Source organism: Rousettus aegyptiacus, unplaced genomic scaffold, assembly GCF_014176215.1.
Source record: "Rousettus aegyptiacus isolate mRouAeg1 unplaced genomic scaffold, mRouAeg1.p scaffold_m13_p_17, whole genome shotgun sequence".
Lineage (NCBI taxonomy): Eukaryota > Metazoa > Chordata > Mammalia > Chiroptera > Pteropodidae > Rousettus > Rousettus aegyptiacus.
This window is the reverse complement of record NW_023416292.1, coordinates 40,075,094-40,091,852: the sequence shown is the minus strand read 5'-3', so window position 1 is coordinate 40,091,852 and position 16,759 is coordinate 40,075,094. Positions and strand designations below refer to the sequence as shown.

The 16,759-nt window shown below is 38.8% G+C and overlaps 1 protein-coding gene across 5 annotated transcripts in view; it reads left to right on the top strand.

Annotated features, from left to right (window-relative positions):
- CDC14A (cell division cycle 14A) overlaps window positions 1–16,759 on the top strand; it is a 128,696-nt gene that overhangs the window by 5,602 nt on the left and 106,335 nt on the right. For all 5 annotated transcript variants that reach the window (XM_036235145.1, XM_016133538.2, XM_036235146.1 and 2 more), the window contains exon 3: window positions 11,935–12,010. In XM_036235145.1, coding sequence (XP_036091038.1) covers window positions 11,935–12,010 — 76 coding nt within the window. The remainder of the gene's footprint in view (window positions 1–11,934; window positions 12,011–16,759) is intronic.

The following is a 16,759-nucleotide window of genomic DNA, read 5'->3' as shown; positions in this document are numbered from 1 at the left end:
TGAATGCTGCCTTTCTGGCTAAATTATTGCCTTGGAAATGCAACGATTATTTTTGAATCAAGAAGACTCTTTAAATATTAGGCTCTGAGTATTCTGGACACAGCTGTGTTTTGTGCAGATTTTTGTTTAGTTAGAAAAGGGTGATAGTGCTCCACGATTGAAGTGGCAACCTTCTGAGAAGCTGGTGGAGAAAAATTTTAAAAGTGGCCTCATGGATAATGCTATTTATTAGAAATAAAAGTGAATTTTATGCTTGATTTATAAATAGAACTTATCACATTAAAAAAAGGCTTGAGCAGTTTCAGTGAAGTGTGGTTGATAAGAAGACATACATTTGTCCTTGGGTTATGATTTCACAGATTAGAATTAAAATCAGAGTCTAGGCTAACACACTGGTGGGACAAAAGCGGCCCATAAAAAAGTAGGCTTTCAAAAATTTATCTGTCTTTGATTAAGCTACAAATAATGTGCAACTTTCCAGAAAGGCTCGTTCTTTTGGTTTTGGAATTGGACCCTGCAATACAAATACAGGCTTACTTTTCATAACTTGGCTCCAATTTTTTTTTTTTTTTTTTTTTTGGCTCAAAAGTTAGCAAAATCAGATATGTCAATGTTATAACCTTTGCGTGCCCCTCATAACAGCGATGATGGTGTAGGGTTGTTAATGCACAGAGAGCCACTTTGCTGAGGGTCTTCGTTTTCAGCCTTGTGCATTTTCATTTCTTCTCTCCTTGTGTTTGCAAAGGCAGGATATTGAAAGTGCAGGCGAGAACACTTCAATGGACATACTCTGGGGACTGGATAATATGCAGTTTTTGTAGCGTTTTGAAGAATTTCACCGAATGTTTTAGCGTGGAAGAATGAGCCGCCTCTAGTGAGAACTAATTAGCTAACTTGAATATTTAAATAATTTACAGTGTTAAATTTTCATTTAAACTGTATTAAAGCAGCCTATATGAATGCTTTTGGATAACTTATATAAGAATGATTTCTTTTATGTAGTCTGTAGCATAGGTTTGAGTAAATATGTAAACGTAGGACATCTTTGAAACACAAAAAAACTTCTCTTGCTTGGGAATATTTGTGGGAATGGAGTGTTTGAATTAAATAAAGGTGAGAAGAAACTTTCATTTTTTAATTTTTGCTTCAAGTTTAATATATAGGAAGTAGGTTCATTTAATGGAAAGGTGGATGCCATTTAAGCACAGGTACACATACAGATATGTATGTTCCGATGGAGCCTTAGAGCCATCGGAACATTGTTACCTTAGCTCTCATAAATTTCTATGGTATGTATAGAAGAAGTGATGTGGTTGAATTCAAAGACAAATATCACCATGGGAATAAAAATAACAGCTAACATTTATACTGTTGTGCCCGAGAATGTTCTATGTGCTTTACACACATTAAGTCAATCTTCAGAACAACCCTAGGAGTTTGGTGCTATTATTATTTACAGATGAGAAAAGTGAGGCTTTGAGAGACTAAGTAGTGCCTGGAGTCATTGAGCTTGTAAGTTGCTGAGCCTGGATTCAAGTCACAGGCAGTAGGTGCTGGAGTTCAGGCTGTTTGGCTTCCAGGATGTTTCCAGTTGTCTTGAGCCTGTGGGGGTGGGGAGGGTGCAGGCCAGCTGTGCCCCTTCCTGGTGCCCTTGGCCCTTCTAACTTGGGTAGTGATGACTTCGATGCAAAATGTGCCCATGACAGTGTGTGTACAAACTTTATGTCCAGGCCATACCTGAGAATGTGTGGTAGTAATTAAAAAAAATCTTTTCCCCTCACAATTCCACTTCTGTGGGTATAATCTTACTTTTTCTCCTTTCAGTAGACTGCCAAAAGAAAAAATGAGTTAATTGTCATTATATGTTAACAAGATAGATGAAAACAAAAAGAAGCCCAGTTTGTATAATCCCATGAAAACTGCTTTGTCAGCTGCCTGGATTTTAAAAGATGGTAGATTTCTACCATCTTCCCCCTTTCTCCTTCCTTCCATCCTAGCCTTGTAAAAATAACTCAGTATTGTTCAGGGCCACTTTTTTTCATGCTCCGTTTTGTTTTAAGCATATGCTTGAGTATGTGTATACCTGTGTGTATAACCAGCAGTAATGCATAGTATACATTATGAGAAAATGAACATATCTGTATACATCACCAGTCAGTTCTTAATTGCATGACCCACTTGCATCAAATTTTACCTTCTAGATCTTGATGTATTTAAACACTTGCTGTTTTGACCTCTTAGGCATTCATGGGAGATAGCTGGTCACTCATCTTCATAAGGACCAATTGTTGTTCAGTTCTTTCAGTTTTCTTGAGATAAGCTCGGTGAAAGTGCAAAATTTAACTGAGGTGCTAAGGACCCAGTTGAAAGAGGGCGAGTCTTAATCGGGCAGCCTGAGAGAGAGGGACCCAAATGGGCTGTCAAAGGGTGCCCAGCGGGAGAGCTGTCCGCTGGCCAAGCTTTGCGCCCCAGCACCACAGGGTGGCTCATTTTGTTTGAAGTAGGTTTCTAAGACATCATATCTTCTCATTTGTAAGTTCATAAACACATTCCAAAGCCAAAAGTAAATGGCTTTTACTTAGCCACGACTTAATGCACTTTGGAATTTAAAAAAAAAAAAAAAAAGGTAAAGAAAAGATGATACATTTTGTGGGAAATGAAAAAGCAAAACTTAAAACTTGTAAGTGGTTGAAAGCGGCTATAGAAGACACTGACATTAAGATTAGCACCGTGCTAATGCTTTGGGGACACAAATGCATAAAGAAGGAAGCGGAAACAAATACAGCGCAGGGCAGTATGTGAAAACCGCTTGCAAACGTCTGTCTTAAGAATCCAAGAAAGGAAGTGATTATTACTGCCCAGGATGATAAAGAGTTCACAGAGTGATGTTTGAACTAGCTTTGGAAGGGTGTGTGAGAGCAAAGTGTATATATTTTATGATCTCTGTGAGGACACGTACTACCTGTTTTTGCATTCCCTCGTGTCCCTACACCCAGCACAGACCTGGCAGAGAGGTGGTGCTCAGGACATTTTAGCTAAATGAGTGAGTGAGTGAGTGAAGAATGAAGGAAAGGGGAAAAAAAGAAGAGATTTCAGTGTTTGGGAGTAGCTAGATTCTGTTGAGGGAAGTATTTGAATGCAGAGAGGTCCCATGTGAGGCTGGTGATGGAGTTGGAGACTAGGTTATGGGGAGCTTTTGGCTCTCACCTCTGCTGGTTTGTGAATGGCAGGGAGACTGAGCAGGGTTGGGCTGTAGGCCCATGCCCCCACACACGGGACGTGGGGTCTGTTGGCCTGTGGCAGGATTGGCTTAGGGATGTAGCACATAGAACAAAAAGGCCAGATGGTGAAGGGGCTAGAAAGGATGGATTGACTGTGTTTGAGACTGACCAGATGAGGGGGTGTTGACGATAAGTTCAAGGTCTCTGGTTTAAGTGATCAGGAGAAAGTGACACCTTCAAGAAGACCACGTATGTAAATCAGAAGGAGGAGATGCCTTTTGTTGCTTTGTTTTATTTTGTGGGTGGGGAGACAAAGTAAAATGGGAGGGGGCTGGAGGGGAGTCTACAATGAAAGCAAAAGAGGATCTTTGTCTTTTGTGATTCTTAAGCAGAAAATAGGCAACGCATGTTCTGGGTGTTTAGATTTTTACTTGTGGAAGATCTGGGGAGGTGGCTGGAAAGACTGATCCGATCCCAGGTTTGTTCTTGACTCACTGATTTTAGTTGGCTTTTCTGCATATAAGTGTGGAATCCCTGGTTTCTTTTTTTTAAAAAAAGTTTTTTAAGCTTTAGTTTCAATTTACTTAAGAAAAAGTTGGTTTTATTAGTCAACTGAATACTCAGGACCACCAAAGAATCAGATATTGAATGAGAGGCATAAAATTATTTTGCTCTATTTATTGAAAACATGTAATATTCCCAGTCCTTAACACCTTGGAAGCATCTGCTAAATGATCAGACTTATTCATGATTTACAGTGAATTCTTTATAGAAAATAACTTGTGTGAACAATAGTTTTTAAACCAAGTGTTGCATTTATTTATTAATTTAATATTTTGGTTTCAAAGATGTTCACATCCTATAGATGAATTGAAGAATTTGCTTGTTTGGACTCATTCTTTTGTTATAAAATTTAGTTTTCTTTTGAGAACCAGGAAAGATGGTTTATTTCATATTTGCTCACCTTGATGGATATACTCCAGTCATGCATTTATCTGGTTTGTTGGGGAATGTAGTATTTTAGTGAGGCAGCTTCCACAAAGATTTGGAAAATCACATCTTGACATATCAAAGCATATTTCAAATATTCAAATATTAAAAATTTCAATATCAAATACCCAAGATTTGTGATTTATGAAAACATTTGAAAATGAATCTACAGTTCTTCCTTCATAAAGAATTTACCGATTAGCTTTATTTTGGTAATACTCAGACTCTATTTTTATGAATACACTGGTCTTACAGTTTAACCATATCAGGGATAGTTTTAGGGACTTCTGTGGAAAAAGGGCTCTCTGTTTATGGTGTTGCCATTTGTTGACCATCTGGTGTCTTTTAGTGGTTTTACCTTATTGTCAGTTTTTTATTGATGACTAACTACAGTAAGTAGTCCACCCATATCTGCCTTTTCACTTTCCGTGGTTTCAGTTATCTGGAGTTAACCGTGGTCCAAAAATATTAATGGTAAATTCCAGAAATAAATAATTCATGTTTTAAATTTCTCATAGTTCCGAGTAGCACGATGGAAGCCCATGTTATCCTGCCCTCCTGCTATCTGCCTGGGACGGGTTCCTTTGCCCTGCATATCCACACTGGGTACAATACCTGTCCGTTAACACTCAGTAACCACCTTGGGTACCAGATAGACTGTTGCAATATCACAGCGCTTGCGTTCACGTAACCCTTATTTCACTTAATAATGGCCCCAGAGGTATTCACATGACTTTTATTACAGTGTGCTGTAACTATTGTTCTATTTTATTATTGTTATTAATCTCACTGTGCCTAATTTATAAATTCGACTTTATCATAGGTATGTGTGTATAGGGAAAAACAGTGTGTGTGTGTGTATGCTAGTTTGGTACTATCTGTGATTTTAGGCATCCACCAGGGGTCTTTTGGAACATCCCCGCTTCAGATAAGGAGGGAGTACTTACTATCAGTTAAGTACTTTCTAGGTGCTCCTTACTGTCAGGTTAGCTTCTGACTTTATTGTCAATGTACCAGCCACTAAGAGTGGCCTGCCCCCTATGATCTGTCTGATGAGTCTGATATACTATGAGCACAGAAACCAGACATCACATTTCATTAGCTTTTGGCACAAAATAAGGCTAAATACACTCTGAGACTGAGACTGTCTTCTAAACAGAGTTAAAGGGCATGGCTTTTGTGGAAGGCTTTAGAAGAAATAGTATGACTTTATTTTTTGACTTACTTGTGATTCTCCTCTGTATTCCATATTGAGATTTCTGAATTGGGCTCCTTATATAACTGATTTCTTATTCTTTACATTTTTCTTCCTTTTAAGAGAATGTGGAATTCATATAGCATTTTCATTAGTCCTGGTGGTCAAATGACTGATTCTCTGAAGCTGAATTAATCTGAAGTTTAAAAACATTTCTTTTCTAAGTGTGAGATAAAGAAAACAAAAAGGTCTCTTCTAGGAAGCTGTGAATGGCAGTGAAATAGTGCCTTTCCTGTTCTTCCAGACCCTTCACTAGAGGCAAATGTTACGCTTATGTTCCGCAGGCAGCTCTAGAAAACTCAAAGGTAAAGGCTTAGGATGATTTTTAACTTGGCAAAACTCTCAGATAGAATCGAAGCAGTTCCAAATGAGAAAAGGAGTTGGGCGCTGTATAGTTGGGGCGAATCTTTTCATACTGGAGTGGGCCCCATTGGAACAAGCCGGCAACACGACACAGGGCCGATGGGGATGCGGCCCTCCTGTATCCTAACCTTTCTTTGTACTAGAGAGGTGGACGAGCTCACCATTCTCCATCTCCCTTGCAGTCCCTTCCTTCTCAGGTCATTTTTTTGTCAGTTTTGTCTATGTAGTCTTATTTTGTACGCAAAACTAGTAAAATGTGATATCTGATATCTCTCCCACATACCTGATATCTCTAATCTAACCTGGCATGTAGATTAGAAGGATTAAATGGAAGAGGCAGTATTTTCGCAGATGAACCAACCACGGCTCAATATTTCATTCATTCATTTACTCAGTCATCTCTGTGCCAGGTGCTAGGAACACAACAGTGAGCAAATTTTAGCCCAACCCTGCTCTCCTGGCACTGATAGTCCAGTGGGTGATAGGGAGGGATATTCAATAAATATTCAGACATATGATTATTTGTAAATCTGAAGGAAAAACCTACAGTTCTTTGGATGCACCTAACAAGGGACCTGACCTGCCGGGTGGGGAGGAGGAGGGACTAAGCAAGAACTCCCTGAGGAAGTATGACAAGAGCTGAGACCTAAAGGTAAGTAAGTGTATATTATCTAGGCCAGGAAAGGTAAAACGCTAAAGACCTGAGGCAGGAACTCAAAGAAATTGCTTGGCCCAGCCTTACTGGTAAAGAACTGAGGAAATGGTGCAAAAGAGAGAGTAGTGGCTGTACTGACCCGGCCGCACAGGTACGTTTTAGGGTTTTAGTTTGAATTCCAAGAGTTTAGAGAGGTAATGTGATCATCACTGGGTTTTAGAATACTTTTCTTTTCAGAGCCTCAGTTGCTTTACGAAACATGGGGAAGGCTATTCTTTTATGTACAGGGCATTGGTCATCGTTACGTTTCTACCAAAGCCATGTGCACACTGTCCGCGCAGCTCTCTGGCCTTCAATACCTGCCATTATAAAGAGGTGTTAATTTACGGTGCCTGAGAGAGTTTCTGTGGGAGTGAATTTTAATCTTATTAGTGCATTCCTGAAGTCTCCTCTTGTTTTTATTAATCTAAGTCTGGAAGGGTGAGTCTAGAAGGGGGTTGTCATTAATTGGCTGGCTGAATGGTGAAGTCACAGAATTACAGACCGCGATGCTGGAAGGCTCCTTGGTACCATCCAGTCTGTTTGGCTGTCGAGGCAAAGGGACAACACTAACCCGTTTTACAGAAGCAGCAGCTGAAGCTTTGCATGATCCTGCTACTTGTCCAGGTTGAGAAATGTCTAGACCTACAGAGAATTTTTATAAGAATTTGTTTGAGACAAACCGATGACAATTGCCGGGAAGCAAGATCTCAAATGTTTTGGAGAAGGACGTTTCACAGTTTCTTTTGTGCATTTGAAATTAAGGCGGGAACATAAGGAAGATTACCTGAGGGTTGGAGAAAGCCAGGTGGATTACAGGATAGTTATGGTCATGCACTTTCTTGAGGGCAATTGTGGCTTGTTTCAAAGATGTGTTCACCTAGATACACAAAAGCAGTGCACAGGGCTTGCTTAAAGCAAATGCAAACCTTTTACTAAAACAGTTATGTGCCTGGTGTGTGACTCCTCACCCCATCTGCCCAGTTAGGAATTTATGATCAGGTCACCCTGGGAGGCTACTTTCTGCAGCACCCCCCCCCCCTTTTTTTTTTTGTCCACAGCGCTAAGGAGAAGGGTTCCTTATCATCCCTAAAAACCCAGGCACTGTACCAAAGGACAGGAGTGAGAGTTGATGTGGGGGTTCACTCCTTTCTTGGTGATCTCAGCAAGTATTAAATTTTGTGCAAGTCAGTAAATAGTAATGATGCCAGGCTTCCTGATGTAGGAAGCTGCTTTCTGTCCTGTAACTTTGTTCTCCAGCTGTGCGGAAAGCATAGTGCATTTCAGGGAAAAAGCTGTGAGGTTCTTCTCCTTCGCCCTGGAGACATCTAAGGGAAATGCTTTCTGTATCTAGAGCCAACACCTTCTGTATCCAGAACCAATACCTCGAGAGAGCAGAATGCTTCCTATAGGGTCAGCAGCCCTTGAGAAACAATTGACCTGTTGAATGGGTCATCCATTATGGATAACTAGAGTCATAGACTCTCTAGATTCTGTAATATGATGTATATAATTACACATGATAATACATAAGTCTATAATATATCTAATACTATCATGTATCATAGTCTATAATATATGTAATGGTCAGAAATGTGATGTGATGTGATACGATATAATATAAATAATATAACTAATATAACATAATATAATATTAATGTAAATCAGGAAAGAACTTTAGAAGCCATCTAATTCAGCAGCTTCATTTGTTAGATAAGGATGTGGCATCCCAAAAAGGCTAGGACACCAGTCCAGGGACGTTGAGTTATCGAGTTGGGGGGCTGGACCCCCTTGCTCCCCAGTGGTCTTTAATTTTCCACCAGGTTCTGTGTGACTGTTGTGGAGCTGGGATGCTTCGTAGATGTGCAGACTTTCTTCCCCAGGAAGTCAACCTCAATGTGAGACTGTGGTTTGTTATGTTGTAAGGGCTTGAGCAAAAACTCGGACTGTACTTTGATTTTAGATTAGCGTTTGCTGAGCAATTGAGGCCTTTTTGAAATTTGATTATTATGAGTTTCAGCCATGTACAGCAACTTTTTCATCTGACCAGGGGGTACTGATGATAGCCCAGGGCTAGGGAGAATATTAGTTGGTATGTGTAGCCCAGAGGGCTGTACCGATTAATTTCACCAAAATTTTACACATACACACACATATAATCTCACTGTGCTTTGGAGGCCACTGCTGTTTGCATTTATCACATTGTAATAATATGTTTATTTGTCTTTTCAGTGGTGGCAAGCTCCTTGTGGGTGGGGAATGGCAGTCAGCATGCTTTCAATAAATACTAGAGAGAGCGAATGAATTAATAGACCAAAAGTGCCAGCAGCGTTGGTAAAAAATTGAAGAGTTGTCATGTCGAAGATAATCAAATAGAGCTTTTTCATCCTATTTATAAAATAGTTAAATTTTTTTTTTTGTTTTTATATTGTCAGTACCATGATTAACATGTTAACTTGTAGTATCTTGCTCAGAGCAGGTGGTCACACTTTTGCTGAATGAATGAGTATTGCTTGGAATGTAGCTTATCGTTTTGCTGAGTTGAAAATTTTCAAATGAAACTTCTGATATGTAGAATGTGCTTTAAGCGATGCTTTAAGCAATGATTCCTCTGGAATGGACCCACTTAATTTAGAGTTTGTTTGAAAAACCAACCACAGAATAATGAGGCATCATAAACTTCATAAATCTTGCACAAAGCACTAGACATGCCGGGTGCAGCAGAAAGGTTTCTAGGCCCAGCATCTGCTTCTCTAAAAATCTGCAGGACCAGCACTGTGGGCGGTGGGTGACTCCGTGGACAGTGGGTGGCCTGGGTAAACATTTGTTCTGATCTTTGGGCTACTATTTATTTTTCTTCCCCAGAAGGAGGTGACTATCCCTTTTCTCTCCTCCCCACTTGAGAGACTCCTGTAAAATTTGATTTTAGATATTTATACTTACTGAATAAAAGACAAATTGGCTGATTTTCACTTAATCATGAGTTTCATCCTAGCGATGGACCCATAATTTGCTAACCTTTTAAGAAGAAATTGAAGTTGGCTTGTAATGGTTAGTATGAAGCTGGAAGTAGATGCACCGAATTCTTGCTGCTTTCCTGAAATTTGTTCAAAATGAGTTTAAAAAGCTGAAACTACCAGAACTAAAAATGCTAGGTTAACCTTAAAGTTCTGTGTCAGTATTCATGTTCAAGTAGAAAAAAAACAAGGTGTGCTAGTCACACATGTTGCTTCTGGTAACCCAAAGACAGTGAAATCTCTGATGGACACAGGCTGCCTTAATTAATGCCGTATTGTGGTAGACGTGTATTTGTAAACTCTTCATTTTGGTTCTTTTGAATGAATTCTTATTGACAGGCCTTGGACTAGTCAGTAATTAGGTGTTATAGGCATAGCACATTTTGGATCCATGAGTGTTTTGTTTATACATACAGCACAGCATCACACTGGGAACTTTAGAAATAAATTAAGAACTTTCTATTTCAAATTATTGCAAGTTTCCTTTTTTTTTATTTTTTATTTATTTTTGCAATTTACTGTCATGAAGCCAGCAGGCAGGGACAGGGACAGCTAATTTTGGTGTTAGTTTGAAAATATTACCAACTTGCCTAACACAAATAACATACACATGTTGAACATTTTTCTGTAAGGCAAGTGGTTACTGGCAGATTTGATGTAGTGTAATGATGTTATCTATGATAGTGTAACTCGTGTAGCAGAAAAATGAAATCAAATGATTCCCTCAAAATAAAGGCTTTTTTTTTTTAAACTTGATATTTAGTAAATATATGATCTAGGGTAAATTGGAATTGAGCATCAGAATATTCATAATGAAGGCTTATTTGTTGAAGAGAATATTATGAATAAGATATTCTAAGCATATAAGGTGTGAGCTACAGTTCCTGAGTGAGAGGCTTATACTGCAGTTGGGCAGGTAGGATCTACATTTAAAAAGATAATTCATAGTATATGACAGTATACGTAGTGGTGAAGAGAGGCTCGAGTCTACATTCTGGAAACTGAGAGAAGCATAGTGTTTTCTCAGGGTGGACTGCAGGGTGATTAGGCAGGGTGATTAGTGAAGATGTAAGATGGAGAGGATTTGGACTTTGTTGCTAAAGTGGGAATGGAGAAGGAAGGGATAACTTAGAGTGGTAGTTTATTTGATGTATGAAAATTAAATTAATATTTATTTGTTCCCCTCCTGTGGTTGTGCGGTTTTATGTCTGAGTGACTAGGAGAAGCAAAATGATTTTAGTCTGGCAGGCTGATTTGAAGGAAGGGTGGGTTGCGTTTTAGACATTTTGAGTTCCAGATAATGAAGGACCCTGTAGACGTGAGGTCCAGCAGGTAGTTGGAGATGGAAAAGACTGATGCTGGGTCTCCAGTTAGGAGCCATCTGTTTTCCATAGGGTTCTCAGTGAGACTCGCGGCAGTGGGTGATCTGCGGACTGATGACCGCACCCTGGAGATGCCAGTGTGCGGAGAGAGGAAGATGAGCCCGTGAAGTGGAGAAAGGCCAGGAGAATGAAACAAAGACCCTCGGGTTTAACATGCTCGAGAACTGAGAGCGAGGTTTGCATGGAATAGCTGGAATTGGAACCCGGAGCACACGAGCTTTGTGCTTAAGAGGATGACAAGAAAGTGTAGGCCATGTGTGTGTTATGTTGGTGTTTTTCATTGCCTGCTTTTCAATCTTTGGAAGAAGTTATAAGAAATAGGCATTGGAACGAAGGAAACAGAGAAATATCTTCCAAAATTGGATGGAAGCTTTCCTCACAACTCCATACCAATCAACATATACCAATCATAATCCTCACTCTTAATCTGACGGCATGCTTCTACAGTATAGGAGGTTAGGAAGCACATAAAACAAATGGTAAAATGTACAGTTTGAGAACTGACAGTGTGCTTCAGAAATGTATCTATAAATGTAAAGATTATAATTAATGTTTAATGGGCTAGGTGGAATAAAAATAATTTAAATATCAAAGTAACATAGCCAAAAAGAAAGTGAGTACCATCGTAGGCCGTATAGTTATATTAGTTTCTCTCCCAATTGGGAAAACCAGTATTAATCCTGTATAATTTTTTTGGTGGTCGTTGGTTTAATCTTTATTTATTTAATTATTTTTTCAAGGTATTTCTCTTTTTTATTTAAGTATAGTTGGTATACAATTTTATATTAGTTTCAGGTGTATAATACAGTGGCTCAATATTTATACACCTTACAATGTGATCACTTCACTGAGTCTAGTGATCATCTGTCATCGTGCCAACTTGTCACAATATCATTGACTATATTCCTGAAGATAATTGGAATTCTATTGCAATTTTACTGAAAATAAAAATAAACATTGATGTTACTGAAAATTACATTTTTACTAACTACTTTTTTTAAAAAAATCTCAGTTTCTATGCAGATTTTGGACCTCTGAACTTGGCAATGGTGTACAGATACTGCTGTAAACTGAACAAGAAACTAAAAGTGAGTATTGCAGTGATGCTATATTTTGGCATTAAAATCTCGAACTGTGATATCTGACCAGTGGGAATGCTGTGCACATACCATTTAGTTAGGTAATTTTGATCTTTTGAAATTGATGTGAGTAGTTCCCCCAGAAGTTGAAATCGATCCTCCTAATTACCCCACAAAGGACATGTTAACCTCTTTCATTTTTCAGGATGAATTGAAAGATGAGCTGAATGAAGTCATTGGAATAGTGAGCTAAGAAAGAAAGCACACATCCTTTCAGGTTGTCGTTAATGAGTCTATCAAATTCCTTCCTAGGATGACTTTTCTGAAACCTCAGGTCAGCGTCTAGATGTGGTTAACCAGGTGATGAAGGGGCTTGTTGTTGCTCAGCAGGAGCTCCGGAGCACAGCTTTTGCTGTCTGATCAAGACTGGAATTTTTGCACACTTCTCTAATATCATTTCTGTAGAGTTAACAGCCAAGTGAGATGGATGAACTAGCAGTGATAAGAGCATGGACTCTACCTGCTCGGACAGAATTTGGTTGGACATTCGGTATTCATCTATATTTTTAATTTTACATATGGCTTTTTGTTGTTGTTGTTCTTAAACTCCGTGCATGTATGAAGAACAGTGACATCTATATTCCTAGTTTTGGTAAACTTCTTTCATTGCATAGAAAGAAATATTTTTCTTTTTCTTCCAGTTTTCTAAATGAGGATCTTAAATATAATGTTTCAGTTTGGAATGTGAAACACTACACAGCATGCTCTTAAGGATAACTGCTAAACTATAGTGCTTGAGTAGTTTATTCTTTTTGTGGGATAAAATGCCTTGTACATATTAGGTCCTTAATTTTGATTTGATTTGATTCATTTTTGTTCAAATCTCATCTTTTATTCGTAGTCTTGTCTTTTATTCTTACTGTCTTTTATTCTTAGGTGTAAGACGATCTATGGTGGAGAATTTCCTATAAAATATTTTGTATATTTATGAATCACAAAGTTTTGCCATCGATCTCAAAATCCTAAATGGTCATGAATGATATCAAAGAGATTTTTTTAGTCAACAATAATTTAAGATCTGTTGCAATTAACTTTTTAAAGTATTGTCTGACTTGAAAAGTTGTGTCAGCTCTTTTTGCTAAACCGATCTGCATTTTTCAGAAAAGAAGCTTCTGCCTGTAGTTTAGAAAGTAAAGTTGAAATTTTTTTAATCACCAAAGAAGCACATAATATCCTTGCTTTCTTGGTTAGTCCAATTAGCATGTGGTTGGTACGAACTGGGTATTATAATTAACATTCTATACCGAATACTGTGGGTAAGTGGATACATGGGCTTGTTTTGATTTGTTTGCATTTATGAAGCTTTCTTTCAACATTTTTAAAGTTTAATAAAGTTTAGACAGTTCTGTTGGTTCATTTCAGTGATCGGGCAATCTATTGGATGACTGAAATGACATTTTAGCTTTAATGCAATTAGGGGTAATCTATTACCTGCTGAAGGCATGCATTTTCAAAACCCAAATGTTAATAAGTCCTGGGTTATCTCAAGGCATACCAAATAGAATCTCTCTGTTAGGAGAAAAAGACTGACTTTACCAGTTTAAAGCTGCTTCTGCCTTATAGAAATCTCAGTTTCCTCAGCTATAAAATAAGGATTATAGCACTCCCACGGAGAGGCAATTAGGATTACCTCAGAAAATATAGGTAAAAGAGCGTTATAATTTTTAAAGTTCTATATAGAACAAAGTTACTAAGGTAACATTTGTGAATTCTGATAGGAAATGCAGTACAGTTCTTCAACAAAGTTTATGAACACCTCAGCCTCATAGCTTTCGTTTCCATATGAGAAAGCCGTCTGATATAATCTTAGGAATTCAAATGACCATTTAGTCCAGCTTCTTGATTTTATAACTACAGACAGGGAGGCCCAGGAGTGGCATGCAACCTGCCCAAGGCTGCAGGGTAAACACGGGGCTAGATTTCAAGGCTCTTGACTATATTATTCATGATCCTTCCCTCCACCTTTGTGGTAGCTGCAACCTCTGGTCCGATTCTCTTCCCAGGCTCGCTCACTGAGTTCACCTTGTTGCTCCATAGTGGCCTCGAGGATCCTCTGCTCCTTTGGCAGTGACCGTGGCTGCCACTGCAGCTGCTTCGCTTCCAGGCTTTCCAGACTCCAGGCTTCCCTACTTTGAATGTGTCCCGTTTTGTTACACACCTCACCCATTCTGTCTGTCTCACCCTCGTGAAATCTCCAGACCCTCGGTCTCCCTCTCAGTCCACTGTCCCCTTGCTGGTGTGTCTCGCCTGCAGCCACGGTCACTCATCATAGTGAGACCTTTGCTCACCTTGCTTCCATACCTTCTGTCTGGCTCGCCTTGACAACTCCCACTCTTGACATCATTCCTGGTGCATGATTTCATGCACTAATTTGCTAACTCAGTAAAGATTGCAGTACCTGTGCCCCTCCCAGGCTGCACTGCACCCCAAGCCACACCCCTGCTCCACACAGCTGCTCGTGCTGCCCAGTCTGACTCGAATGCCCTTCCCCTCTGGTTTAATATCTCCTCATTCTTTGAGAGCTTGTTCAGGGACCACCACTTCTCGGAAGCTCATCTTCATCTGTCTGGACACGGTTGGAGGTGGTTCCTTGTTTTCCAATAATTCTCTGTGCAGATCTCAATTATTGATGAATTATACTTACTACCTGTTTGTAGCTGTCTTTCTCAGTAGACTGTGAGCTCCTAGAAGATGAAGGCAGGCCTTTCAAGGCCTTTCAATTTTGTGTCCCCAGCGCCCAGCACAGGGTTACCAAATGCACAGAAAATTCTGTTGGCTTAATCACGATCCCCTTGACTTACAGGTCCTCGTTTATCCTTTTGCCTCCAGAGGTTTTAGAATAACCTGCCCTCAGTGCGTTTACATCCTTGATAGCCACTCACTGATTTCTTGATCCTTTGCTATCTCACTTTTGCCTTCCTTTACTCTACTGGAACTGCTCCAACAGCATCTTAAATACCGAAGGCGATGGCATTTACTTGGCCCTCAAACTCCTTTACTTCTCTGAATAGTTTAGCACTATTTTAACCAATAACAACTTTTTAGAATTCTCCTACATGGTTTAGTAGCTCCTTTTGGCACATTTTTTTTTTTTTTTTTACGTTGGGAATTTTTATCTCTTCCAATAAAGCTTTCATAATTTCTCCCCTTTTATTTGATGCCTTATGTAGATAGATAATATTTTGCAGTGCATTCTATTCTAAATCTAAATTTCTTATTTTTTATATGTATGTCAAAAACTATTTTTTCAAGCTTATGATTTTTCAAGCTGGTGATTTATTGCCATTTTTTTGTGTGCATGTCAGTAGACATTTTATTCCCAATGGCCTTTGTTTTAATTATGTTAATTAGAATGGAAAATTATCCATCAAACATCTGCTTAGATTAAAAACCCAAAATAGAAACCACCACCAGCAAAAACTCGTTTCTTATTTTAAACTATACTTAAAAAAAGTGTAAGTATAAGAATTATGCAGTAATAGATTGTAGTTTGCTATTTCTGGTCAGTAGTTACTCTCAATGAGGGAAGTTGTCAAAAGAAGGAAGACTTATTCAAGTGAGAACAATTGATAAAACTTTATATGTTATTGGAAAATGTCATAATGATGGATCAGCAATTATTAATCTGGTATTTCAAGGGAACCATAAACTCCTGAAATTATAATTTTGTGTGTATTTACATTTTTCTTCAGAGAGGATCTGTAACTTTTTAACAGGTTCTCAAAGGGATACTTGGCACAGACAATGCTGAGAACCCTGGGGTAGCATGTGAGGCCTTCTAGAGGAGAAGACTGTGCTGACAAAGACCGAGAAGTGGTATTTTAACAAACAGAATACCTTCTTCTAACTTAGTCATTTAAGAAAATTTTTCAATTACTATTCAAAAATCTGAAAGCTTTATAAACATGATATGATTTCAACTAGCTTTTTTTTGAAATAGTCAATACAGTTTTTACTGTTGATTTCACTTTTCCTCAGAGAAAAATAAAACCGTAGCCTGGGGGGAAAAACCCCTAAGGATATTGCTGAGAAAAGGGGACTTTTTCTAGGGCAGTGATTTTTTTTTTTTTAAAATACCTGCTCTGATGAATCAACAGGACAATTACAGTAATCTTGAGGACCATTTAAAAAGATCTAAAAGAATATTGACAGAAATGTAATTTTAAATGTACGAAACATTCCACGTAGCCCTTTCAGGGTAAAAGGAGAAGGAGCGAGGGCATGGTGAAATGGATTGTATTAGAGCACTAAAGCACCTGGCAGATGGCGGGGGCACAGAGAATGTCCTTGTTGCTAAATGAATCAGTGCAGTAATCCTACCTGGTAACCAGGCACCAGCCATGGTATCAGGTGATTGTACACAAGAACCCGTTTGATGTAATGATCAGACTACCCTCTTATTATAACTACAAAAAAAATGTCCAGATTTCTTCATGAGGTTATCTTCCCTTCCAGGTTTATGGGCTTTGGGGAAAAAAAAGAAAAAGAAGCAAGCTGTATTCTGGAGAGAGTTCATGTTGGTTAAAGAGGTTTTGGGGTTCTAAGGCAGTTCCAGTTCACACAGGAGGGAAAGTATGTGCCGTTTGCAAGGCAGGGAGCCCTCACGGCCTTTCAGAAATCTTCAGGCAAGAAAAACCGTGTTTATAGAGACTCACTTCGACTGTGTTATCAGCATGATCAAGCAATCTTTATAAACCA